Source organism: Centrocercus urophasianus, unplaced genomic scaffold (assembly GCF_019232065.1).
Source record: "Centrocercus urophasianus isolate 14NV4802_14NV808 unplaced genomic scaffold, USGS_Curo_1.0 seq_24, whole genome shotgun sequence".
Taxonomy (NCBI): Eukaryota; Metazoa; Chordata; class Aves; order Galliformes; family Phasianidae; genus Centrocercus; species Centrocercus urophasianus.
This window is the reverse complement of record NW_024884800.1, coordinates 4,886,828-4,913,202: the sequence shown is the minus strand read 5'-3', so window position 1 is coordinate 4,913,202 and position 26,375 is coordinate 4,886,828. Positions and strand designations below refer to the sequence as shown.

Here is a 26,375-nt window from a genome sequence, read left to right as displayed (position 1 = left end):
CAGTGCTGGGCTATTGTCACGGGGCAGGGTCAGTATTTAATAGAGCTGTGCATGCAGAGTATCCTGATGGCTCATGACAAACAGGGAGAGTTGGGTCTTTTCCTTTGTTTTCCCAAGAAAAACCTCAGCAGTGCTATTGATCCTATCAGCTGTACAGAATACATTCAATATGATCTCCTGGCTTTGGGAACTGTGTGCAGCCCGTGAATTCTTCTCTCTCTGAGAGGAGGTGAAGATGTCAGTTGTTCCCGCACTGAGCCAGCAGCACGGGGCAGTCAGGAGTTACACTTCTTAGTGCTGTTTTTTCTCTCTTCAAACCAGCTCTCTGTATGTTTCTTCCATAACTTCAGGTTTATGGCATACATTTTCACTTTAAAAAAAACACTGTACTCTCCAACGCAATAATATTGTTCTGCCCTCGGATATTTTTTAGAGGTGTTTGCTTTTTTTGCCTGTAACGCTATTTTTGTTTGCTTTTAGAATGTAACACATTTCTTTTGAATATATTTTAATCTCCCTCCTTCTTATGAAACCATTAGATGGCAAAAAAGAAGATGTGGTTTCGCTGAGCCTTACAAACAGCTTTAGATGCGTAGTTACACATATTTATATGCCTTGCAACCAACAGCAACAACAAAAAAACCCCAAACAATATACTTCTTTAGGACATATATGAAGATTTGAGTTTGCCTGTTGACATGATGTATTCAGATCATTTGGCATTTGCTTAGCAGCCCGCTCAGAGGAGCATGGATTTTATTGAACACGCTGTTTGAGCACACCACTGCTCCTATTGTCGTGTTTTCCTTCCCATGCAGCCAAGGTCATTTTTATATGCCATTGCCTCTTACTGCTGAAAGGGAAGGCATATGCATGGTTTACCCATCCTGATGCTATGTTCTCTGCCATACCCACTGTGGCTTGGGGCGCTTGGGGAAGAGCTTATGGCGGCTGCTATTTAAATCGGCAGCAGATGTGTCCGTACGGGTGTGACGTTCCTCAAGATGTCTCGGGGAGCCTGAAGTTTATAAAGGGCTCCTCTTCTGCCTCCTGCTAATTTTAGAACAGGAGTGTTTACAAACAGAGCAGCATTTGTCTCTGCTTCTGATCCAGAAGGATTTCAGCCCCATCCCCGCTGGCATGTTCCCCATACAAAACAGCGGCAGCTATTTAAAGATGCTGGGGGAGCGTTCAGATTGGAGGCACAGAACGCCAAATCTCGTGGCTGTAAATAATGTATTGGCAGTTATTACAACGCTACCAGAAGGTAGGCAGGATACACGCCAAGGAACAACCTTAGGGGAGAGAAATGAGGAGCTGGGAATTGAGCTCAAAGGCATTTCTTCTTAGGAACGCTCCAAGGCCCCCAGTAACAGCTCTGGAAAAGACCAAAGCAGAACAGCATGGGAAGAAGTGAAATCGTAGCTATGTCTGACAGCTGTCACCAGCATTGATTTGGGGTGCAGTCCTGCTCCAACCAGAGTGCCAGGTGCTGTGGTGTGCCACTTAGTGCATACACTGCTCTGGGCCTAATGAACACTGTGCTTCTCCTCGAAGACCAAGCTCTAGCTAGTGGACCACTAACACAGCCAGCCTTTGGGCTGTGGGGATGTCATGGATTGTGCAGACTCAAATCTTAAAAACAAAAGGGAGAAGTCTTTCTCCTCTCCTTTGCCTGAGCTCACCTGTGGCACTGTGGATTTTACTCAGATCACACCTGGTTCACTCCTGGGGGAGCCCAGCTGAAGCCCTGTGGGGATTAGGAGGTAGCTCTGAACCCAGAGAAGCCTCAGAGCAGCAAAACTTATTTTATGGCTATACAATTTGAGCACTGCTTGGTGCATAAGGATGTGCCTAAAGAAAAAGTCAGGCATGAAAAAGAATGATATCCTATGATATCATTGCATATGCAAGCCTGCAATAACATTAAAGCTCTCCTTGGCAGGTTTCCTTCCCAATATTGCTGTGTGCTCTTTTCCTGCTGTTCCTCTGTTAGCTTTCTTTGTCTGAAACTGTTCTGTAACTCAGAGGTGGCTCAGACCAATCCTGTAATGCTCGTCACATCACTGCCTGCCTGTTATTGATGTGACTCAAGGTTTCTAACGTCAGCTCTCCCACTGCGCTGAGACTTCATGTCCACCTGCTCTGTTATCCTGTGAGTTTCTCTCTGGATTTCAGATTTCACATGTGGTATCATACACACTTTGGCTCCCAGCCTCTTCTGCAAACGCTGCTTTCTCACAGCTCCACAAAGGCAGGGGAAGATCAGTGCCAGTGCCAGGCTGCAGCTTGGCGGAGTCGAACATCAAAGCTCCTGCTCCAGCTCAGCTTCAAATCCTTTCAAGTTTTAAGACTTGACCAAGTAGCAAAAAGAGTTGTAATGGGAAAGCCTCAATGCACAGAATGACGGGCTTTCTGAAGAAGGGCATTTTCCTCTTTACATGGAAGAGGTAGTGAGCAATAGCCAGACTTTGAATTGTGCTTATTACATTCATGAGGGTGAGGGACTGTCTTTGCCCTTTGCCTTATGCTATGAATAGCGAAAGAACCACTCCTGTGACTTCCATCTTTATGCTTCCTATAGCAAACCCTTCATGAGCCTTGGGCAAAAATCTGTTCTGACATCAGGGCACCTGGCTGCAGATTGGATGCTGAAAGCTTCTCCCTTCTCTTCTGCTTCACCTGCAAAAGTTCAGCCTGTGGATCTGCAACAAAAGCCAAGGGGCAATAACTCTAAACTTACTGTGTGCCCACTGCACTCCCTAGAGAGGAAACAAACAGTTTGGCATTACTGTGGGGTCTGAACTTCACCAGCTTTGTGCATGGGTTTGCCTTCTTGCAAACTTCTGTGCTACCAGAGGTGAAGGTAAGGAATGCAGCTGTGTATCTCATGGCTACACGTGTGTCTGCTGCAGGTGATGGCTGGTCTCAGGGCTTTCTAACCTCAGCACCAGCGTGAAGAGGCTCATGTGAAACCTTGCATCTTTAATTTACCTCTGACAGCACTGATCAGTTCAGGGTCAGGAGCTCCATTTGTTTGGCTGGCTGGTGTGCAGGCAGTGCTTCTGCCCTGTGCCTGAAGCCACGCAGTGCTTCAGCCTGTGCTGCAGGTGCTGGCTTTGCAGAAAAGTGAAAGAAAGCACACAAGGCCTTTTATTGCATTCTTCAGTTGCAGCACTGCCACCTTCATATACCCATGAACCTGTGCCTTCCTTGTCTCCAGTGTTGTCATTCAGTTCTAGCATGCTGGTGATGAATGGTTATTGGATATACAGAAGCTGTATACTGGAGTTGCTGCTGGTGCAAAGGAGATGAGATTTCTTAAATAGCTGCAATTCACAAAACTTCAGGAGGAGAGGGGCAGCCTTACAAACAGATATCATCTGCTAGAGGCAACCTGGGTTGCATTTGGAGACAGAAAAAATCAGGAAATCCAGGACTTAAAACAAGGTCTACTGTAAGAATTTAAAAGTTTTGTTAGCTGGGAGGAAAGCCCTGAGTTTTCATATAAAGCCATTAAGCCACTACTTTGTGGGTTTTTTGAGAGTTGTAAGAAGAATTTGTTTGGGTTTATTTGGTTTCCACTTAAACGTGAAAACTAATATCCCACTCTGTTACTGAAATGCATATCTGCAAACTGTGAACAATCTGCTTAGTAGATGTACTGAGTTGCAAACAGAAAAGACCTTCAAGCTTGGTCTATTTTAGACTTCCAGACTGGAAGATTTTGATCTCCGGGACTAAAGGCCTCCCACCAGCCTGGTGCTCCATACAGGATTTGCTCTGCATTTTCCCAAGCTTAATCAGCCAACAGGGTCATTCCACAGCAATGTGGGATGTGCCACTTCCCAGGTGCTGAGCACATTCCTCAGCCTGGAGGAGCCATCCAAAGTGCTGGGGTCGCAGCACAGAATGCTTGATGCCCATTAATTTTAATTGAAATGATTCATAGTAAATAGGTGAGAGATTCACCATGTGAGTATGATCATTATCCCTCACCACAAGTGTCTGCTTAGGGCTTCTCTGTTTATCAGACAGAATTATTTAGAGAAATTAAACTGCAATCTCCATACTATCCATTAGCTGGAACTCTATTTGCATATAGCAGTTATGTTTTGGCAAACAAAAAGAGGAATATTCTGCACAGCATGCTTTCTGCCAAAAAAGAGGTCCTCTGTGTAGAGCATGAGACTGCAAAGGAATAGGAATGGTGAAAAGAAGATAGGAACAAATAGACACCCATTGGATGTGCTGGCTAGAGAATAGTCTACTATTTAGTTTACTCCTGTCTATGAATTCTGTTGGTTCTTTTGGTTAAAATACACACTGGCAATGAGAAACATTGCCCTTGAATTCCAGTTGCAATAGCAGCAGGCCAGGCAGTGGGGTTGTGTAATAGATTTATTCGGACCCACTTTACAGACGCTGTTACCATGAAGCGGCAACAAAACTTCAGACATGCCCACTTAATCATTTACTTCTTTTATGGAAAGCAATAAATGCCTCTGGATGCCAGTATAAATTAAAAATGGCATTTGAAATGAAGTACGTGTATTTGTGAGACTCTATTATGCCTGGAATCTTAAATTTAATGCTTAATCCTGTTCTACCTGAATACAGGGAAAGTTTTACTTCAGATTTAACTGGGAACATACCAGAAGCCATCATAACAAAGCTAATTTAATCTTGCTAGACTGCTTTAAAGTAAAATTCCCACTAGTGAAAGCAGCAGAATCTGGACCTCCTACAACCCAGAGCCTTCAGAAAAGAGACAAGTATTACTTAAGAATAAGGCAAAGAACCATGGGAACAAACACTCCTACCACAGCTTTGTGAGGTCCAGAATCCCTCAGGGACAGATATCTCTAAAGGCATTTTACTAGAGCAGCAAAAGCATCTGTGTGCCTTGAGGATGAGTTTTATGGGCAAATCACTCCGTTGTTGGACATTAAAATGGTTATGTTGTACAAAGGCCCCCAGGATGTACAGATTCAGACTGTAAACAATCTCCAACTTCTGGGAGATAAAAGCTCAGCACAGCCCTGCATGGCACTGCTCTGCTGTGCTGCTTCCACAGAGCAGCCCTGAGCTGGGAGCACTCGGAGAGCCCAAACATGACCTGCTGTTGTGTCCCTCTGCTGAGAAAGCCTCGTGTTTCACTTCACACTTGGAGCTGTGAGACCGTGCTGTGCTTGGGGCAATCGTGTTGTTTCTCTGGGTAGGAGAGTTCAGGCACCTTAAAAGGGACTGTGCTTCCACTCTTGGTGCTGCACCGCTGGCTTCTTGCCACTCAGCTGAGTTGACTCCATTACAATCTTAGGAAAAGCATGAAAGATAATTAGAGACATTGAGTATATCTGGCTTTTAATCAGGCTCCTCCCACCAAAGACAGACTTGAATGTAAGCCTTCCCCAGCCATTCAGGTGGGCAGGGAGTGCCTGTGCAGCATTTGCACAGCATGCATCAGACCTCTTCGTATCAAACTTCACAGAACTCTCTTCCTCTGGGTATCTGATTTATTGGGAGGCCCAGAAACAGTTTCAAATTCAGAAACTCCAGGAGTGGTGTTAGTGAGAAATACAGTCTCCATGTAAGAGCCATGGATATGTGGGTATGGGTATGTTTCTGCATCAGCTTAGCTGAGGTAGCAGCTCACTGTATCAGTTCTGTCATCACAGCACCTGCGTGCTTCTCAGCTTCCAGTGTTCTGATTCTAAAGCAATTCCCATACTATAGGTGGGGAAGTGATGTACAGAGATACTAAGCCCAGATTAATGTTTAAATCTTTGTGAGTTAGGTACAGTTTTGCTGCAGTGCCAGACCATTTGTCAAACCTCCCATCCAGAGATGCCCACAGCAAAGCACAGAACTGAGGATCTGAAGACTTTCATATCCCATCCCCAAACACTCTCTCCACTGGAACAAGGTAGCTCTAAAAGAAAAGGCTGAGCAAATTGCATCCAGGCTGCAATAAACCTTCATGCTAACCCCTGTATATTTTTCATGCATAACACTGTATTTTATTACTGATGTAATTGACACTTCTAAGCCTTGCAGAGCAGTGAAGGGAAAAACGAGCTCATTTCAGAGTGAAGTGGGCTGAGCTCACTCTGCCCACCAGTGGGAACGTTTCCTCCGCTCCTCTTGAGCTGTTACCTCCTTCCAGGGCTTGGTTTCAGTACACAAGCCTCATTTGGTCAATGCAGTAACTCCTGTAGTATATAAAGACCACCTGCCAAAGGTGAGAGTTCTTGGAAGGCAGCTGCTCTGCCAGAGCTGAGCACAGCATTTATTAGGGAGGTGCTGGAAAGACCTTGGACCAGAAGTGTGAACTGTGTCACTCCCCTCACAGCACCTTTGAAAACCAGGGGCTGAGGAACGGAGAGCAGAAATGTCCTTTCTGGAACTCACAAAGCAGTGAGATCTGACAACACTGCCTCACAGCCTCTCCTTCCAGTTCTCTAATCTCAGTGGCCCATTTGTCTGGAGAGAAACAGCCAAGAGAAAGCCCAACTTGAAGCCCTCCTGCTCGGCCTTGGATGCATTAAAGAGGCATCACAGAAAAGACTCGAGTAAAACAGAGGTACGTTGGAAGCATAACATCATCAGAGGGCTCTGTGAGTATCTGCAAAGCAAAGCCAAAGCACCCCCAGCCAGGGTAACTCCTCAGATCCAGAAACAGAGCAGAAGTTGTGCTGCTGCAGACACGGAGGGCTGGAGGTGTGCTGCCCAAGAGCTCCGTTTGGACCTTGGTGTATGACTTAAGGAAAAGTAATCAGCGTAAGCACAAAAGCAGTAGTTTTGCTGCTGCCTCTTCAACCTCAGCTCCCCCAGCCTTGACTTCCGTATTCACGGCTCTGCCATCACACCCGGCCCAGCACCACCTGCAGGAGGTGAGGTAGGATCTGCGGGGCTTAGCACTGCCTTCTCCTCGTGCTGCGCTGCGGGACGGCCGCACTGTGCTGCGGGTAGGGCCGGGGGTAGGGGTAGGACCGGCCCCGCCGTAAGCCGATCTGCTCTCAGCTGTCCGCGGCGCTGCGTTGGAGAGAAGGGAGGGTGAAGGGGAAAGAATTCGGCTCGTCTAAAAATAGCGGCCGCGCAGCCCTGTTGGTGCCGCAGCCAGGGCTGGAGACCCCCGCACGGGGCTGCGCTTGTGAGAGGATCGCTTCTCCTGCCGTCGGGGCGGGGTAGGTGGGGCGAGCACTGCCGTGCCCTCAGCGTGCTGCCTCCACAGCGGCCTTGCTCTGCTCTGCCGCGTCTCCCCGTTGGTTTCGCCACGAGCTCCGTTGCAGAACTGGGGCATGTCAAGCTGCCCTGGGCGTTTCGCGGCTCTCCCTTCCCAGCACTTTATTTCGGGCGCTCCAAGGGGTTGCATCGGGTTTCCCCCGGCCGCCCTCCCCGCGGGGCAGAGGGTGTGAGATGTGGAGCCGTGCTTCTTCCCTCGACGGCGGCCCCGCTCCAAGGAAGCTTTGCCCCACCCCGCCGTAGAGAACGAGGCAGGAGGGAAGCCCTTTTTTACCTGGAGTGAGAGGAGCTTCGGCTGCTGTCGGGGGTCCCTTGCTCCTCTCGGAGCAGTGAGGAGAACCCCATCCGACAGAGCGGGTGCCCCTTTTCACTCCAGCTCATCCTCTCCCCCGTCCCTCGTCGCCCTCTCCTGGCTTTTCGCTTCCCTTTGAACAGCAACAGGCTGTCGGGCTGCGGCCCGGAGCCTCCCCGTGATGAAATGGGGGGTTGAGGGGGGCACCCCAATGGTGGGGGCCGGCTCTGTGTCACGCCTACCTCCCTGGCGCCGGGGCACAGTCCCAGAGCTGAGGGGCAGGAGGGATGCGCCTTGTTCCCCCACTCTGCCCACTGGGTACTCGGGCTGGGAGATGGGGAGAGGGTGCTGGGACCAGGCGTTTGGGGAGGGGGGGGGGGGGGCAGCTCCGGCTCTTTGCTGTAAACCTGCCGCCTCTTCTGCAGTGCCGAACGCTCGCGTCCTCCTCCTCCCATCCGCGGCTGCAGCTCTGCTGCTCCATCCCATTATTGTTAGGGGAGGTTGCGAGCAAAAAACAAAACCCAACCAAAAATCCAAGCAACACCCAAGCAAACCACCCAGGCGCCTCCCCCCCCCTCCCCCCTGCTCTCACACGCACACGCACACACACACACCCCCTTTCGCTGATCGGTGGCACTCCCAGGACCGGCTGCGCTTCCCTGGCCCTGGGGAGGAGAGGCAGAGCCGGAGAGAGGCGGGGGGAGGAGGGGGCCGGGGCCAGGCAGACACATACAGGGAAAATCGCTTTTGTCTCCGGCACGGCGAGCGGCGCAGGGGCTCGGTGCTGCGGCTGCCGGAGCCCCCCGCTCAGCGCCCGCTCCGCTCCCGCAGCACCGCGGCGGCACCGCGCCGGGGAGCGGGCAGCTCGCCGCCTCCTCTCTTCCTATTATTATTGTCATTTTTTTTTTCCCCCTCCTCTCGCTCTCTCTTTCTCCACCTCCCTTTCCGTCCGTGTGATTTCTGCCTTTTCGGCGTACAGAGGATTCTCCCCCCTCTTCCCCCCCCTCCTTCTCCTGCACGCACGCTGCCCCCCGCCCGAGGTTTCTCTGGGTCCAGCCGGAATCCGCGAAGCTCCTGGGGATTTTCCCACCCAAGCTGGGGTCTATGAGCGGGAAGGTGATCAAGCCCAAAGAAGAGAAAGATGCTTCCAAGGGTAAGGCAGGCGCAGCCGCTCCGCTCCCCAGCATGTTCCCCAGCCCGACCGCGGACAGCCCGACCTTACCGCTGGGAGGGGGGCATCGCTCCGGTCCCAAGTCCGTACTTTGGGGGTACCCCCACCCCCCCCCCCCCCCCCCCGGGGGCAGGGAGGAGGGCGCGGTGCGGGGCGCGGAGGGGGAGGGGGGGGGGGGGGGGCGGCCCGGCTCAATGCGGCACGAAAGTGCGTGTCCCCCCCTCTCCCTATTCCTCCCCGCAAACCGCGCTGGGAGATCGCCATGGAGACGGGGGGGGCATGGGCTGCATGCGGACCCCTTTTCCTATAGCGGGGTGCCCCGTTCCGGGGGGGCACACACAGGTGGCTCTGCCCGCGCTGCAGCGCTCAGGGCCGTGGGAGTGAGCTTTGGGGCAGTGCGTGTGTGCGGGGCGGGCATCCCGGGAGCAGTTCTTTCCCCGTGTGTTGAGATGGACGCGAGTGGCGGTGTGGCTGCTGCTGCTGGGACAGGCGGCCGAAGGGCACGCTCTTAGCGTGAGGGAAAACGGCAGTTCCTCACTTCTTTGCTTTATAAAAGGGAACGCTCTGCCGTCATTTACTTTCTTGCAGTCTGGGCGGCCAAACCCAAACGATCTGTCCTTTTAGTTCTTCTTATTTATTTCATCTTTTAAAAACGAACGACAAACTTCTGAGTTTCTTGATCCTGGAAGTTGGTGCTGAACGCCTCTCGTTTTATATACTTTTTTTAACCCTATCTTTCTCCTTCAGCTACATCTTGCTGAGACCCTTGCTATTTTCACCAGACTTTTCCTTATTTTATTGCATAAAAATAGCAAAGCCCACCATTCAGATGCATTGCGAAAATCTTCCATTTTCCAAATGTCTTTAAATTACTTTCTTTGATGTTGACTAGTTGTTTTTTTTTTTGTTTTGTTTTGTTTTTTTTAATATATTGGCCTTATTCACCAAAACGCCCTTTAAATAATTTATCACATAACAAAAAATAGAAGATTCCTGCATTTCTGGGGATTTATTTTACGTGCTTAGAGCTGTTACAGCCCAGCACACAAAGGATTTGCCATACTTGCATGAAAACTTACTCTTTAACTTAGTCTCCTATTCTGTCGATCACGAGTCATGCTGAAATCTTTGGGTTTGAAATTGTTTGTGTGCAGCCCTTTGACGTGTGTGTTTCCAAATGTACAGTCAGTTGTATTTGCTGCTGCTGAGGCAGTAAGACACGCAGGGCTGCGATTCCTGTGGTGATGGGAGGTGTGTATGCTGAGAACGCTCAGGGAAACTGTTGGTGCTGATACTGCTTGCAGGAGATGGATGTGCTCCTTTGGAGGCAGCAACAAAAACTTTCTCTGTCACCATGCAATAGAGACTGGCTTGAGATAGCACAGGAGGAATCCCATCTTGCAAGGTGATTTTAATACCTGCTGTGAACACACGGCTGGGTTTGCACAATAGACATTGAGCTTTGCTAGTGAGAGCAGTGTGGGCCTTCCTCCCTTGAGGAGGAGCTTTGGGCTGGGGCTGTGCAATCTGCACAACTCAGATGGCCACACTCTGCCCTAAAACAAGGAGCTGCTTTCTGCCAGGTGTTAGTGGCATCTTCTACCACCTGCTTTTGGGTGGGTCTGTGTTGAGGAGCCTGATGGATCCTGTGGGTCTGTGTTGAGGAGCCCTGAGAGGCTGTGAATTTTGGTAGGAAACAGCACTATGGAGCACGTAGTGACTTCTCACCCTGGATATTTTCAGTGGAATTATATCACACAGAGCCCGTAGTGGCTTCAGGGGGTTGTGCAGTGTGACAGAAGGACCAAAACCTGCTTTTAAAGGGATAGCTCTGGTGGCATTTTTCTCTTAAACCCAAGAGGGACGGCCAGTTTTCTCTTCAGACATTCTGGGTCCTGCCTGGAAAATCTCATAAGGGCTGATTTGCTCTGGACTTGGCAGCTTTCATAGCTGCCTGTGGATGTTGAAGAGTTAGCTCTCCCAGACTCCATGCAGCCTATGGATTGGCGTTCTGCAGTCCGAGATGCCCACCTTTCCATGCAAGTTCCTCCTGAGCTGTGGAGCTGCTGTGTGGAGATGCCCTGGGGTCAGGTGGGGGTCTATCCCCAGATCTCCCCCCAGAAACCTTTGCTTTGCACTATGAGAAAGGCACATCCAGTGTCCTCAGTGTTCTGTTTGGGAATGTATCAATGTGACCCGTTTTGAGTGCAGTTCTGTTAACCTCTTGTTTAGATAAGAAGCACAGGACAGCAGGAGGATGTAGGGCACTGGCAAGTGAGCCAAGATGCTGCAGCCCTCTTTGGGCTTTAGCTCTGGGCTGTAAAGAGCTCGTGCTGCCCAGCGTTGCAGCCAAACTCTTTCCAGAGGCTGTTCTGCAATTTGTGTGGCTCCTCCAAGAAAAGCCAAGGGACGGCGGAGAGGATCTAAAACTAAATCTGAGGAATGGATTCGTCTGCATTTGGCTTTCTTTTCGCCAATTGGATTATGTGCTATCATCTTCCCCCAGCAGGGCAGACACGGGCAGGTCCCTTCCAGTCACTTCACTGTCACTGCGAGGAAGTTGGGTGGCTCTGCCCAGAAGCCTGATAACCTCAGCCAGAAGCAGTGACAAAATACAGACTATATTTTCTTCTCCAAAAAGCAGAATGGGAGGAGTATTTTCCAAGCTGATAGCTCTAATGTGAGAAGAGCCTATTGAAATAGTGACAGTGAGGGTGAAGGCTTTGGAAATAGAGGTACTGTTCTAATTTAGTGACAGGAGAAAACAAAGCACTTAAAGAAATCACCTGGCAGGAAAAATAGAAGTCAGGATTTTGACATATCTATTACTGCTTTTCCTGGCTTTATGAGAACGTAGTATAATGCAGCTTATGATTGAAAGGTCTGTAGAAAAGCTGACAAAAATAAAGAAGCTGATCTCAACAGTTATATTTCTATGGTACTGAATCATGGGAAAGCAACTTACTTGAGAGGGGCTGAAGAAGAGCAGCACGGAGGCAATGTGTAAGCTGACCACATCTTGGTCTGAGGCCACGGAATCAAAATTAGCAGCAAGTGCAGAGCAGTGCAGGAAGGGGGAAGGGAGCACAGTGTTGGTGTGCTAGGAGCTCTGGTGGGATGCTTTATCAAAAGTTTGGGTACCAGTGCTTTTGCATCCCAAGCCACAACTACCAACCCCCAAAAAACTGACAGCCCTTCACCAGCCACAGTCTGATGTATGAAACTGGAGTCTCTTTGGGTTTGCCCTCTGCATCAGAACTTGTGTTTGTGCTGTAAGCATTTAACAATGCTGAGGAATGAGGAGTTGAACTCAATGGTTTTTTCTTTGCTTCCCATCATGAAGAAATCTGTGTCTCCTGTCTGAAGTCTGAGATTGCAGATCCCTTTGAATAGATGCCTGCATCGCCCACTGGGAAGTGACAGCCAAAATCTGCAGCGCGACCCACCCCATCCTGGATATTAACACCGTGGGTTACAATAGATACTCAGCTCTTGGCTGAGGTCCTGATCCATTCAAAATTCCCAGTGACACCAGTGGGAGTTCTCTGTCTGCCTGTGGCATTGCCTCTGGTTAGTGGGTGGTTGTTAATGTGCCCATGCCTGGAATATTTACAGTAACTACCTCCTGTTATGACTCATTATCTTTAACTGGTTTTGGTTCCCCAAACTACAGTAACTCTCTGTAAAAGGTATCGTCCTTCCCTCTAAATCCCCAGACGGTGTTCCCTGACATCTGTTGGTAAAATACCAGCAATTAGAAAATGGACACTGCTTTTGAGATGAGAGAGCCAGCATGTTCCTGCCAATGCTTTCTAACTGATTTCAGTGCTAGTTGAAGAAATCCACAGTAAGGCAATGCTTTCAGGCACAAGCCTTGGGGTTTGTGATGTTGTCAGTTCTCATACATCTGCCGCTCCATGGCACACTGCTCATCTGGTCCTAGAGGTAGTAGTAATAGATAGTCATCTTTTTGGGGGGCTTCTAGAGGATGATTTAATAACAGTTGCTTCTTAGTGGATATAAAATCCCATCTTCAAAGGCAGAACTCCCAGGCAGGTGAAGGCTGGGTGATGTGGAGCCCCTCGGGGCGTTACGGGGGGCTGCATGAGGTGGACAGCTGCTTCAACAGCAGATGCATACAGATTTGTATGGCTCAGATTTCTGGCTTCTCTGGTCTGTAGCCACCCGCAGGATGCTGGAGACTTTAAATATATTTGTGCCATTTTTACTGTGATTTCCTGCAAGGCATTGGTCCCACCCCTACACTTTGGGAATCCAGTGCTGTAGTGCAGCCTTGGGTCAAATTAGTGTTAATTTTCTTCTTCTGTTCCTCATTGTGTGTTATTGCTATGGTGTACTGAGGGAAGGAGATGGCTCCAAAGCTGGTATGGTATGAGGTATGAGCTGCTTCCTCAGGAGCAAAGAGGTGGCAAATCTTATTCCTCAGTCTCTCCCTGAAGGCAGCAAGCAGAAGCTGTCATAAAATCTTCTGTGCAAACAAAGCATCTGTAAATCTGTGAGGAAGACTTTCTCATCCTAAAGAACCCACAGCCAAGTATTTTCAGACCAGGATCTGTGTGGATTAAGGTATACTGGGAGAGGAATTGCTCTGTTGATTGCCGTGAGATTAGAGGTGCGTGTGATGTGTACAGTTTGGCTGTGGATATATTTAGGGATTCAGCAATTCCATATCTGTTTGGTGGGACTGAAGCTTCTCCTTTTAGCTGAGCCTGGCTCTAGAGTCTGTGTGCCCCAGGTATTGTTCAAATCTGTTGTCCTAAAAAGATGCCCTGCTGCTCCCAAACACTCATCTTGGTCAAGCTTTCATGGAAATATTTACGTTAAAAAGACCAAAGTGAAATAATGAAAGGAGTCTGTTGGTTACTTTTTTTTTTTTTCCTGTTCTCTTTATTTCTGGTGGTGACACACATGAAGGACTTCACTGTTGTTTGGTTTCATGCTCAATATTTGCATTGTTTTGCTGAGAGAAATGAAGCTGAAAATAATTTGAATTGCACCCTCAGGCAGGTAACCATTCAGTTCTTCTCACAGAGGAGTGTAAAGTGAGACTGCTCTTCTCTTAATTAGTTTTGTGAGAGCGGTGTGTGAGGCAAGGTCGGTGCTAAAGGAGGGAAGGGCTGGCTGAGCACTGCTTGCGTTGTCTGAATAATCAGAGCATCCTCCTGAGGTGGGAGGGAGCAGAGGAACTGAACTGAAGTGGGAAGGGGAGATGCTCCTGAAAGAGCACCGGTCTGCGATGCATCGTGCACGCGCTGCTCAAGATCAGCTAAATTCAAACCAGCGGTGGTTCATTAGCTTTGATGCGGCCGTTGTGACTGCTGCTAAAATGAAGGTGTATTTATAGAGATTGCTCCGTGGCCCAAGTAATCTCTGGGTGATTTTCAGCTGAGGCTTGGCGTAACTTTGTCAGTTGCTTTAAGAATGAACTGTTTAACCTGTACTTGGTGTTTCTGATACGTGTGCTTTAAGTTGTTGACTGCTTTAGGACAAATTTGGTTTGCTTTAGCGGGATCAGATTAAACTTGTGCACCATGTAATGCTCTTCTGATGCAGCAGTCTGTGAGCATTTGCTGGCTTTTGTAAAGCAACTGTTTCATTTCCATACATCCTCTGTAGACACCAACACAGGGAATATTCAGTGGCACTGTTGAACTGTCTCCATGTTTGTGTAAGCTGTAACTACAAGGCTGGCAGAAGAGATGCTGACTTACATCAGCAGTAGGGACAGCATCCATGGGATTATCTTTCTAACCTTCCAGCTCCTCAGAACACTGTGCCAGAGGGGTGACTGTGTGGTGGAGTGACCTTGGCTGGGTGGGCTCCCGCCTACCTCTGCTGGATGGGGAGAAAAGGAGATAGAAAAGCTTGTGGGCTGAGATGATAAGACAAGGGAGAAGGCTTACCAATGCCTGTCACAGGCAAAAGACTTGGACAGTTAATGCAACTTGTTGCCAATTAAAGCGGAGTTGGATGGTGAGAAACAATGAGGACCCTTCCTGTCACGTCATGTCAGCCCTGTCACCTGGGACTTCAGCTCCTCGGGTCGTGGTTGCTGGGAACCCTGCAGCTCCACAAGGTTCATCTGGATGTTAATCATACACCTGGTCTAATTACAGTTCAGGTGTTCTAAGTGATTTCCCTGACGACTGTATCCTGTTTTTGCAAATGTAGGTGGTCAGTAGGTAACAAGCATTGATTTTTTTTTTTTTCTTTTTCCTTCCATTTTTCTGTTAATTTTGTATATTGAATCTTCTGAGTTTTTCCTCTTACGCTGGAGGTGACGTTTTGAAAGTATTTCTGACTTCCACTAAGTGAAAGGAAAAAGTGCAGGGCGTCTTCTGCATAAAAGAAGAAAGATATAATGGAGAGAGGGTCAGAAAGGAAATGAGGAGAGGGACAGCAGAGAGCAGCTGTGGGTGCTCTCCATCCTGCTCTTTTCTCAGTCACAGTGCTTTGAAATCATGGGCGTATTCTGTTCAGGTTGGACTTCCCCATGTTGTCAGCATGCTGTCAACTTGCTTACGCAGGAAATGTTTTTTCTTTGGATTCTGTGCCAGCTAGAAATTTCCGTACAACTGTCTTTTCTGTTTGGTAGATGTGTGCCTTTCTTATGTTGCTCTTGCACTTGCAATCTGCTCAAGCTGTGCTCCAATCCTGCCTTGAGAACGTTAAATTTCTTAATTGTAATTACACGCGGCGCTCCAAACTGCTGTCACTTACGCTTTGTTCCTCCGAGTGCTGCAGGAAGATGAGAAGCTCTGATGGAGCCAATTGCTGCTGCAAGCCAACGCCACGTTTACGGGGTGCAGGGCTGGAATACCTGAGCTGTGAGAGTCTCTTTCCCAGTGAAATAAAGCTGCGGTGGTGTTCAGGAGTTGTATTGGTGGCAATTACAGTTGTCAGTGTGTCTTATGGGGATCATCATTTGTAACAGCCTGAGAACGTGGCACAGAGCAGGTGCTCCCCCCGCTGCAGATGTTGAAGCAGCGCTTCTGATCTTAAGCAGGAGAAAAGTCTTTGCCACCCTGTGATGCACAGTCAGTGCAGGTTTCATTGCCACGTGCTCTACTTACGTTCGCTTCTCATCTTGCGTACCGGTGACTGAATGTTCAGAGCCTGCCAAAAATAGCTAGCTGTTTTCAAGTGATCGGCCAAGGAGAACTAGAGGGACTTCGCTTTGCTGCTGCTCTTTTCCATTTTTCCTATGACCTCTGTTTGCTTCTCGAAAAAAAAAAAAAAAGAAAAAGACTTTTGGAAGTCAATGAGAGGGGATTAATAAGTGAAATAAGTCCAAGGGAATTAAATAGCAAATCTCTTGTTCACCTAACAGGAAGGCTACAGCAGCAGGAAGATGTAAGCCAGTCCCAGAAGCTCAGATTTCATGGACGAGGCATAACCCATCCCTCCTGTCTGGGGAGGGCAATAAAGCATAAGTCTGTTTCTGGCATTTTAATGGTTAGGTATGTTTGTTATTCAGCCTGTTGTACTTCCAGGCTTGTGGTAGTTGGTCACTGGGAAGCTGCATCCTTCTCTTTCCTTGGCTGGAGGGGGTTTCGTGCAATAGACGGTGAATAGACCAGCTTTCCAGCTTTGTTTTTAAGTGTCTCAGGGAGGAATCTCTCTCAGATGGTTTCTGTTGCATTTGGAGTAACAAGCTGGCTAAAATAAAAGGCTTTTCACACAGGGTATCCAAGTAGTAGGAGGTGGAGAGGAGTAAAGCTTTGTGGATGCTCGTGCAAGAACTCATACAAGCAGGAAGGAGAGAACAATGTAGAATATGGGAGGAATGTAAAATTGTACTTTCTTCTCATAGTGCAATGAGATATTCCTGTTTAGGACACTTAAATTACATGGCAGCAGTGAGTGTAGAGGAAAGCAGAATTATGCCAAGATGTGAAAATTGTCCTTTTTGTCTCAATGCAACTTTTGGAGTTTAAACATTTCTGTTTGTTTCCTCAGAGGAAATAAAACTTCTTTGAAGCTGCTCAGTGAAATGAGGCAGGCTGGAATTATTTTGAGGAAAAGGATCTGAGCTCAGTGTGGGTCTGTGTTCCACCTTGAGACCGAGAGGCCCTCCAGTCTGAGCCGGGACTGGAGCAGAAGTCCTGAATTGATTTCTTTCTGGTCAATGTAAGGAATAGATTTTAGAATATAACACTTGATTCAATTTCTCTTGTAAGTCAGCGGTGCAGAGGATAGCAGGAAGATGAAAAGCGAGGCGGGGAGATTTTGTATAGGTGCCTTTTGGATTGGAGGAGTATTGTTTTTATTTCAGTGCACATTGTAGGGTGAAGGATGAACTTTCAATTGCTTTGAGATTTGCAGGAAGAATAGACAGGGCGATGAGAACGCAAAGTGTGATGGAGTGGCAAGAGAAAGCAAATCCTGCGAAACGTTGAATGTCAGAAAATTAGCTTATAAAAGGCTCTGGGGAGAGTGAGGAAGCTGGAAAACGTAATGGAAGAAGGGGTATTATGGGCATAATTTATCACTGTTTCCAGGACTGTAATAATAGCCCGGCTATGTATTTGTGGGTATGGATTTGTGGAGACCATAAAAGAAGCGATGGAAGTAGCTTTGGCAGGGCATGAGCAATAGGAAGGGTTCTGGTGAAGCTGGGGTCAGGGGGAGATAAGGTCAGCAGTGACGCAGAGATGGAGGTAGAGAGGAACAAGGAGGAAAAGTGCCTTATGAATATGTTGCAGTTCCAAGGCTTTTCATAAAAGGGCAGAAAGTCTTTGTTATCACTGTTAGTAAAACCATTTGCCCTACTGAAGCAGCTGTGCATATTGAGCAGATAATTACCTTTGTATGTAGGATTAACTTGGTTGGTTGCCTCATTTTTATCAGAGGGGTGTTTTGCAGATTGTCAGAAGAGCATCTAGACTGGAAAGTGGCAAGGAGAGGCTGGGCTCCTGGTCCTTACTGACAGAACTGGCTTTACAGATTTAAAACTCAAACTTTCAAAAAATCAAAGCAATAGTTATTTTAAAAACAAAGAGAGAGCCAGCTATGTTGTGTGTAGTGATCCTGCCTGGATGCCTACCTGTGTGACCTGCTGTAGGGAACCTGCTTTGGCCGGGGAGTTGGACACGATGATCCATGGAGGTCCCTTCCAACCCCTGCAATTCTGTGATTCTGTGATCCGCTCAGTCAAAGCTTGTGGATCCAAAAAAAGCCAATGTCATCTAGTGTGATTTTTCACCTCTTCAGTGCGCTAAAGGGGAATTACCTTTGTGGTGCTTGAAGCTTGTGCCTTGTGTGTATCATCAAATATCCAGCCACGAAGCTTCTTGTTTAAGTGAAGTCTTCAAATCACATTCCTTCTATGGTTGAGAGGTTGGCTCTCCATTTACCATTTAAAATAAATCAGTAAATCTCACCTGGACCTGCACCAGGTTGAGCCAAGTGCTGACCTATGGAAGCTGGAATGTTTCATCAGTCCCAGCCAGACCTGAGGCTCACAGAAATGAAATCTGGAAGTGTTCCTTGCATTTTGCAATAGGGAGCTCAGTCACAGAGGATTGAGTACATTCACTGGTGTGTTGTTATAGGCAGTGTGTACCCAGTGCACACGTCTCCATTGAATTTGCAGTGTTCTCCTAGTAGACTTGATCAACAGATGTGATTGCTTGGGATTTGGCTGCCAAATCTTGACTTCACTGATAAAAGCAACTTGAAAGAGAACTTCGGCATTTGTGTTTTGTAATGACATAAACAGGGTTATCTTCTGTAGTATTACTGAAGGAAAGGAATCCTGGAGGAGAGTGCTGTCTCTGGAACTCTGAGCAATAACACCAGGCTGTGTTTTTATACCAGGCACGCATGTTTGACAGCCTAAAACCCCTGGAAAAAACCAAACCTACTGTCACCCTGTCATGTAAGGTGCTGAGCAGCTCTACTTTTCATTTACCTGAAACCACTTAGCGCTCAGGTTTGGGCCCTGTATCAGCGAGCATCGTATTTCCTGTCATGTCTCATTCCCACTATCACCAATTCTTATGTTAAATGTATTTCAGAAGGAGCAAGAGACTGCGTGAGAGAGATGGAAGGAGTGACAAAAAGCTTAGCACACTTCCATCCCACTCATTGATAGCTGTGTGAGCAATCTGCTCGTCAAGGTGGAGCCTCCATCCCTGGGAGGAGATTACACTGCATTACTTCTCTTTTGTAAAATGATTAAAATTGCATCTGTCAGTTCCTCGGCAAATTATTACCCTCAGAACAAAATATTTATCCTGTTCTTTTACGCGTCTCTTCTTAAAGCCCTGTGGCCTCTTTGCTACGATCTCCATTGACTGATGATATCTGCACTTTCGCTATGCATAGGGCATGTGTATGAGCTCTGCAGGTGAGAGCTGGAGAGCTGATCTCTGTTTATTTGGGTGACACCTTATGAAGAACAGCACTTGATCCAGCAGTGTCCTGTCAGGTTAGATTGAAATGCAATTTGTGCTGCTCAGTAATGTCTTGCTGAGTAATATCCTTGGTAGGAGCGTGACATGCTCAGCATTTCATGGTGCTGACCGCTGTGGTACTGAATGAAGGATGAATATTTCAAATGTGGAGTCTTTCTTTTTTCTTTTTTTTTTCTTCAGGAAGCGTAGTGCTATTGTGTTGAATTGATGTTTTGCTTTAAAATAAATCTGAAGAGAGCTAGAACAAACTGTATGTTTTGTTAAGAGGCTTGATGCTGCGGTGTGGAATTTGTGTGTAGGATAAAGTGCTGTGATGGTTCCCATGATCGTAATAGAGAGTGAAGTATGTAAGACAAGTAAGTCTTGCTCCTGAGACTTGATCTCAGCAGAAAATGGTGAATAAAAGGTAGCAGAAACCTGTGTTTAGTTTGTACCTTCAAAGGTGGTCTGGGAGATGTGTAGACAGAGTATGGCAAGAAATCTTGCAAGGTGTGATCCTGGATGGCCTCAGGCAGAGCTGCTGCTTCTATGCATCTCCGTTAGCTCCATTGTGTAATGGTAGATTGGGCTTTGGGAATTATGGCACCAAAAACCAATAAGTCTCCTTCATTCTCTGCACGTTTACCTTTTTCTTAATTGTGTTTTACCTTCATTGGAAGCATAAGGTTTGACTCAAAGGTCTTGAAAGGTGGTTAACACCTTGATATCTATGGTGGGAATGGAGTCTTTAATAGATGGTGGTGTCAAATTTTGACCCTCCATCTAATACCTCCATGAGTTATGGATCTGTTGGTCCCATGTTCATTTTCTAATTGGCGTTCAGATTTACAGTATTGCTACGGATGTCTCTCTGTTTTACCACAGAGAGAGAATGGCTCATGTTTTATAAATTGAAGCTAATGCTTCTTTGATTAGTATAAGTTTATTACCAGATAAACAGTATCTTTCTCTGAAACGTGACTGTGCTTGTAGGCTTAATACCCTGGCTGCCCTGATATGACACATCAGTGGGTTGGCTGCTGATTAGGCCCAGCTAATGCAGCGTCTCAGAGCACCACGCAGTTGAAAGCTTACAATTAAAGTGTGGGATGAAACCAGATCTGCCTTTGTTTTGAACTTTTAAGTCTCACAGCATTGAAGCAGGCTGCCCTATTCTGCCCAGCATTATTTTCCAAGATGTAATTATTCCTTGCTCACTGACTTGAGTAAATCAATTAAAACTCCGTGCGTGTAACAAGGCTTTGACGTAAACTAATTGATCAGGACGTGCAGGCAAATGAGAAAGGTGTGGGACAGACTTTAAAGTAGAAGACTGAAATGTTACGGAGAGCTTTTTTGAGGTGGTGTGGTGGTAGCTAAGTTCCCACCTTCTGTACTGATGGGCTGTTTGCTGGGTGCAGTGGTGCTCAATGCCTCTTTGCTTCACTCAGGTTGGTCTCTTTGCAGCCTGTCCTGCAGGAATTGGGTCTTGCTTTGATTCTCTCTCCATCATCTGAAAGAGTTTCAGGGTATGTGTGAAGGGTATCTCAAACTGCAAAGACTGACTGTTGCCCATCTCTTTGAGTGGCTGATATGGTTTGCTAATTCTTTCCTATACCTCGGATACCTCTGGAAATAGATCTTTTTTTTTTTTTTTTTTTTTTTAAACTCCAGTTTTTCTGCTTCTCTGAGGTGCTGTCCACAAGTTGAGAAGGAATGACAAACTCGTAAATCCTTTGGGTGCTCTTGGAAGGGCCTCATAAATCATTAGGACCTTCTTCTGATCAGCCAAAAGCACTGGAGAGGAAAGCAAAATGGGGACGGGCATATTGCCAGAAGGAGAGGCAGGAAAATTGGCCTCTGGTGAGGACCAGCCTTCCAGTTCGTCACTCCATCGTATTTTTAGCATTATAATTACTTCCCAACCTTGCTCTTCCTTCCCAGGAAAATAATGCTTTTGCTCAAGTTGCATGCAAACTATTGGGAATTGATGAGTTGAGTTGCCTGTGTTCCTGAATTCAGAATGATTGCTGGCTGCGAGCATTTTCCTGCCAGGCCTGGAGAAAGAGCTGATAAAAAGCAGCACTGCCAAATCTTATTTTTAGCTTCTGTCCTGTTGGGAAGTATTTTTTTTTTTTCTTTTTTCCTGCTCTTGGTGTCTGTTTGGGGTTTTTTAGATGTGGAGTATTCTTGCCAGGGTGTTCAGAACAGCATGGTGCCATGTGATTTTTGGCTGTGACCTGGTGGTCTGGCCTGGCTGGCACCCCATGACCGATGTATCTGTGCTGTTGATGGCGCTGCCACGCTGCTCTAGTTGCAAGACAACTTGTAAAATAAGTACACTGCTTTGGGCAAAATTAATTTCTTGGTGTTGATGTGGTTATCACATTGCTCTCTTTCAGCTTGCAGATACCTTGCAGGTATTGCTGTTGTCACATTGACTTCATTTTTGCTGTCCTGGATGAAGGCACTTGATGCAACTTGGTGTCACAGGTGACATAAAGATGCTCAGGTTGGCCTTGGTGGGCACCAGCCAACCCACTGGGATGTTTCCACTTGGTTTGGCGCTGTTGTTTGCAGCATGCCCTCTCTGAGGACTCGCTTTCTAAGCAAAAGCTCTCTGTAGCACTCTATGCAAGGCGCTATTTATTGGATGTGTCCATGCAACTTTATTTTCTTTGCTTCTTTTCACATTTTTCCACTTGCCTCCTGGTTTTATTCTTGCTCTGGGCAAGGCTTGCCTTCAGATAGATGTGAAATTGATGAAAATCCTGTGCCCAGGGTGCAGACCAAGCTCTCTTGTCTTTGCTTCTGCCGCTATTAATGCCTTCCTCCATCTCTTCCAGCCCCCTCCCTCTTTGTCCTGACAGCTAAATTGGAAACCAACTGCAATTCTGCTCTCGCTGTATTTTGCCTGAGGTACTAACAATAGGCTAAAACTGACTCAGATCATGATTTTAATCGGCTTGATTTTTGCCATTGGCTTTAGAAAAAAGAGCTATTTTAGTCCTTCCTCATCCTTGGTCAATGTTATTAATCCATCCATGGTTCTAAAAATCTCCAAGATTTTCAGCACAGAGAAGTAAATCTTTGAATGAGGCTTACTCTGAAATGCTGATGCACCAGTGGTACCTCATGTTTCCAGCGAGCAACAATTTTCCATGTAGAAAACTGCAAATTTGGAGGGATGTGGCACCTATTGACCGCTGTAAGGAATTTTTCATGTGAGGCTGGAGGCGCTTAAATGCCGTTTTCTTAAACTTCCAGTCGTTCTAGTTTTGATATGTCTCTTTGGATTGCTAGTCTTTGCTTCTAAGACCAATGGAGGATTGTTGGCGCCTGTAACCACAGAGCTGAGTGACGACACGTGTCTGTGCTGTTTTGCTGGGGGATGAGAGTAGTCAGTTTAATTTTTAATGCTTCGATTCTTTGGCAAACACTGGAGGTGTTGAAACGACTCACTCATGCAAAAAAAAATAAATGATGCATGTGTGCAGGTTGGGTGCCTGAAGGCGTTTTCACAGGCGTAACTTCAGGCACACAGCTTCCACAGCCTGGGCTCCTTCCATACACATCTATACAGGGGAAGGACAGACAGCCATTTCTGTGGGACCCTATAGGCATTCTTCAGCCCACTGCCACCTCCTGCCATCCCAGCTGTAGTTCACTGTTTTCCTGGTTGGACTGGTATAACCAATTAGAGATAATCTGAGTAGTAGAATAGCAGATCATGAAGAACAAATAACTCTGTCTTTCCAGCTCTTAGTGTCCAGTTGTGTGCATGCTTTGGTTGCCTTATACTTGATGGCTTGTCTAGTTTGAAGGGCAGCAGCCTAAGCCTGTATGAGATGTTAAAATGGCAGATGCAGTTTGGGTTAACTTGAAGTCTTATGTCCTTTGTTTCCATGAGGCATATCTGCTTGGCTGAATTAGCTGCTGACTGCATTTTTGAACAGTTTCTCACAAAGACCTATAGCTGTGTGTGCTTTGTATGAAAGCTGAGTTAGTTTCTAGAGGAGATGATCAGTCGGTGACTTACTGAGCTCAGGTTTTGCTGTCTGATGGTGGTTGCGTGGTAGAAGTTGGATTTTTGTAGGTACAGCAGAACTTTTCAGTATTTTCTGCCTTGTATGAAGGAGATGCTTACTGGAAGGCTTTTCCTTGCAAGTAGATAAATGAAGTTTTCCACTTCTCTTTGGCATGAAAAGTTCTCATTCTTAATATTCTTAATCCAAATTAAAATGCTGCTTCTAGGAAGAGCTGTGGAGACGGCCAGCAGCACACAAGTGGCACAGTGAGATGACTTACTACTCTCTGATCTAAAGCAGTAGTAATAATAATTAAAACCTCTATGAAACTCTATATAACCTATAAGAAATGACATGTAAAAGAATGCTTGTCCCAAACCCTTTGCCTCTGTGTGTTACATGATGGAGTGTATTCCTGCAGTTGCGGAGCTGCTGATTGTTGTCTTCTAAACCATTAAGTCCTTTCTCAGTGTAATACACAAAATGTGTGAAAGCTTTTCTTAATTGAATGGTAGATACTAAATATTTCATATTTTGGGGATTTCTTGTTTGCTTCGTGTGTGTGAGCTCTACCACAGTGCTTTCACTCTTGAAAGTGGATCCCCAAAAGACCAGATTTTCCAGGCTGCTTAGTTAAGTAAATTCTTCTCATTATTAATAATGCTTTCACAACCTGGTGCTTCTCATTTCAGTGGAAAAAAAAAATATAATTAAATGGCCACGTGTCCTCAGACTCATAGTGGTGGTTATGCAAGGGAATCTATCTAGATACCACTCTAACTGTTTATTTTTGTGTGTTTTCATGTAGCAGTGTTGCTATCAAATAGTGGGATTGCGATGGAAGTTCTCAGCAACTGAGGACTTGACTGAGCACTGAGCAGGGAGGCAATCTCAGAAGGAAGAAGTTGGAAGAGATTTAATGCCTTTAATGCTGTCATTTGGATGGGCAGCACAGGTTCAGAATTATACGGTTATTTCTCTTGCCATTGACTTTTTTGTCTTCTGAAAGCACTTTGGGGGCGTCTTTCAAAATAGCATCTCACTGTCCCTGAACGTACCTAGAAGAAGTTAGTTGTTCCAGATTCTTAACAAGAGCTGAAAATGGTTTTTCTGTTGTTGCAGTGACAGATTGCACAGAAGCACCTTTGTGATGGAGCTGCTCAGTGACCACACTGTGTGTGCGTGTGGTTATTGGATGTTTCTTGTGTATGTGTGCTGTGCTTCTGACTGTTAGGAGGCAGCAAGGAAAACAAACAGAGGGAAAGAGCACAACGCAAATGTCTGTGTTGTTAAATAACATCAGTGAAACAGAAAATAGAGACAGACCGAGAGCCAGGAGACAAATAGCGCTCACCCTTGACTTCTATTCCTAAGCAACTTTCTTCTGGCAATAAAATGGCCACTTCCATGTTTTGTTGCTTTATAGCACACTGAAGGATGATCATGCTGGGAAAGCTCTGTACAAGCACAGCTCACGGGATGCCCTCTGAAATACTCCCTGGAGAGGGAGGGGGAGCAGCTGCAGTGCACGGTGGGATGCCATATTCATGGCTCCAGCTGTGACTGGGCTGGCTTATCTGCATGGCACGAGCCCTGAGGGCTGTGTTAGTCTCGCTGCTGCATCCCATGGTGTTGCTCTTCATCCAGCTCAAACACAGAGCTCCTGTTCCAACAGGAGCTGGCACTTGCCTGCAGCATTCTGCAGCATTGTGTGGTGCAGTGCCCCCCTAAAGTACCGGGAAAGCAAAGCAGCACAGGTACTGTTTATCTTATTAGAGTGGTATAAGCTTTACAGTAGTGCTGCTGTACAGGGTCTCTCAATGTCTGTGGTGCACTGTGATGAGTGCACTGATGGTTTCCTGTCCTGGATGTTGTGTGTTGAGCCCTTAAACACTTAAGAAAATAAAAAGAGGATTTGAGGCAAGCAGCTCCCATGGTCTGAGACAGGCACCTGGAAGGGGAGGGAAGCAATGCCTTGGAGAAATGTCTCCTGCCATTCAGTTCTTCACAGGTCCCACAGCAGAAGTGATTTAAAATTAATCTGGAGCTAACTCTGCAGGCAGACAGCTGTGCTGTGCATCAGCTTCCAGGTGGATTTGCCTGCCCCAACTGATCCGTGGACATTCCTCTGGAATTTCTGAAGGATTTTCACACTGTCTGGCTTCAGACCTCCTGTTGATGGGCTTTTGTGGGTGTGAGTGTCCCTGGTTGTCCGGAGAGCTCAGGTTGCCCAGGTCCTGCACCTAGACCTTTCTCTGGACCTAATGGAGGTCCTCAGCTCCTGGAGCACAGCTGAAAGTGTTTGTGCCCTTGGTGTCTGGGTGCTTTTGGGATCAATTGCTGACCCTTTCCTCTTCCTCAGCCCCTACCTCCTTGCTTCCCTTTCTGCTCCACAGCTGCCAACATCAAATCTCTGCCTGCACTACCCTTCTTTCCTCCACAGGTGCTAACTGTTCTTTCCTCTAGGTTGCCTGGTTGAATAACGTAATTAGGTTAATTAAGAGCAATTGTCTCAACCTGCATTTAATTTGGAGTTTGCTCTGTGAGATCTGTTGAGAAGATTTTTGTGCCAAAGGCTTGCCCAATGTTTCCCAGTAAATTAGCCAAATGACACAGCCCTTTTCTTTCTGCCCTTAAACCACCATGCAGATCTCCAGTTTGTAGGCATTAATTTATGTGCAGAACAGGCCCATGACTGATGCAATCCAACGATTTTCATTTAATTTCTTACAATTACGTTGGCTAATTGGAACTTTTAAGAGAGCTTTTAGTTGTTACAGATAGACAGGTGCCTCACTGTTTGTCTGTGGACTTGCATTATAACAACTTCAATCATCAGCTCATGATGGCCATGTGTTAATTACTCCTTTTGTGAGATGAGGCTGGCAAATGAATCTTCATCAGGCAACTGATGAGTACATCTGTGACTTTGTAATTTAAAAGTAAGGTTAATAAGGCCAGGTCCTGGTGGGAATCAACTGGTGGTCTCTACTGTGAAGATAATGAGCCTGGCTTTCCAGCTTACATGCCTCTATTTTTAAAGATTGGCTAAATTAGTAATCAGAAGCAGATACGAAGGACATTATCCACTCTGTAGATGTGAATTGCATCTGTGTAGAATAACCAAATCACACTTCTTCAGAAATACAGGTGTGTACCTTCTGGAATGACATGTTAATAATTAAATATCTGTTCTGAGCAGTGCTGGTGTTGCAAGGTGC

General features: G+C 46.7%; 1 protein-coding gene across 1 annotated transcript in view; it reads left to right on the top strand.

Annotated features, from left to right (window-relative positions):
- Positions 1-8,545: 8,545 nt before the first annotated feature.
- Positions 8,546-26,375, top strand: part of FGF13 (fibroblast growth factor 13) — a 213,162-nt gene continuing 195,332 nt past the window's right edge. Inside the window, exon 1 of the mRNA XM_042825069.1 lies at positions 8,546-8,690. Coding sequence (XP_042681003.1) covers positions 8,642-8,690 — 49 coding nt within the window. The 5' untranslated portion in view covers positions 8,546-8,641. The remainder of the gene's footprint in view (positions 8,691-26,375) is intronic.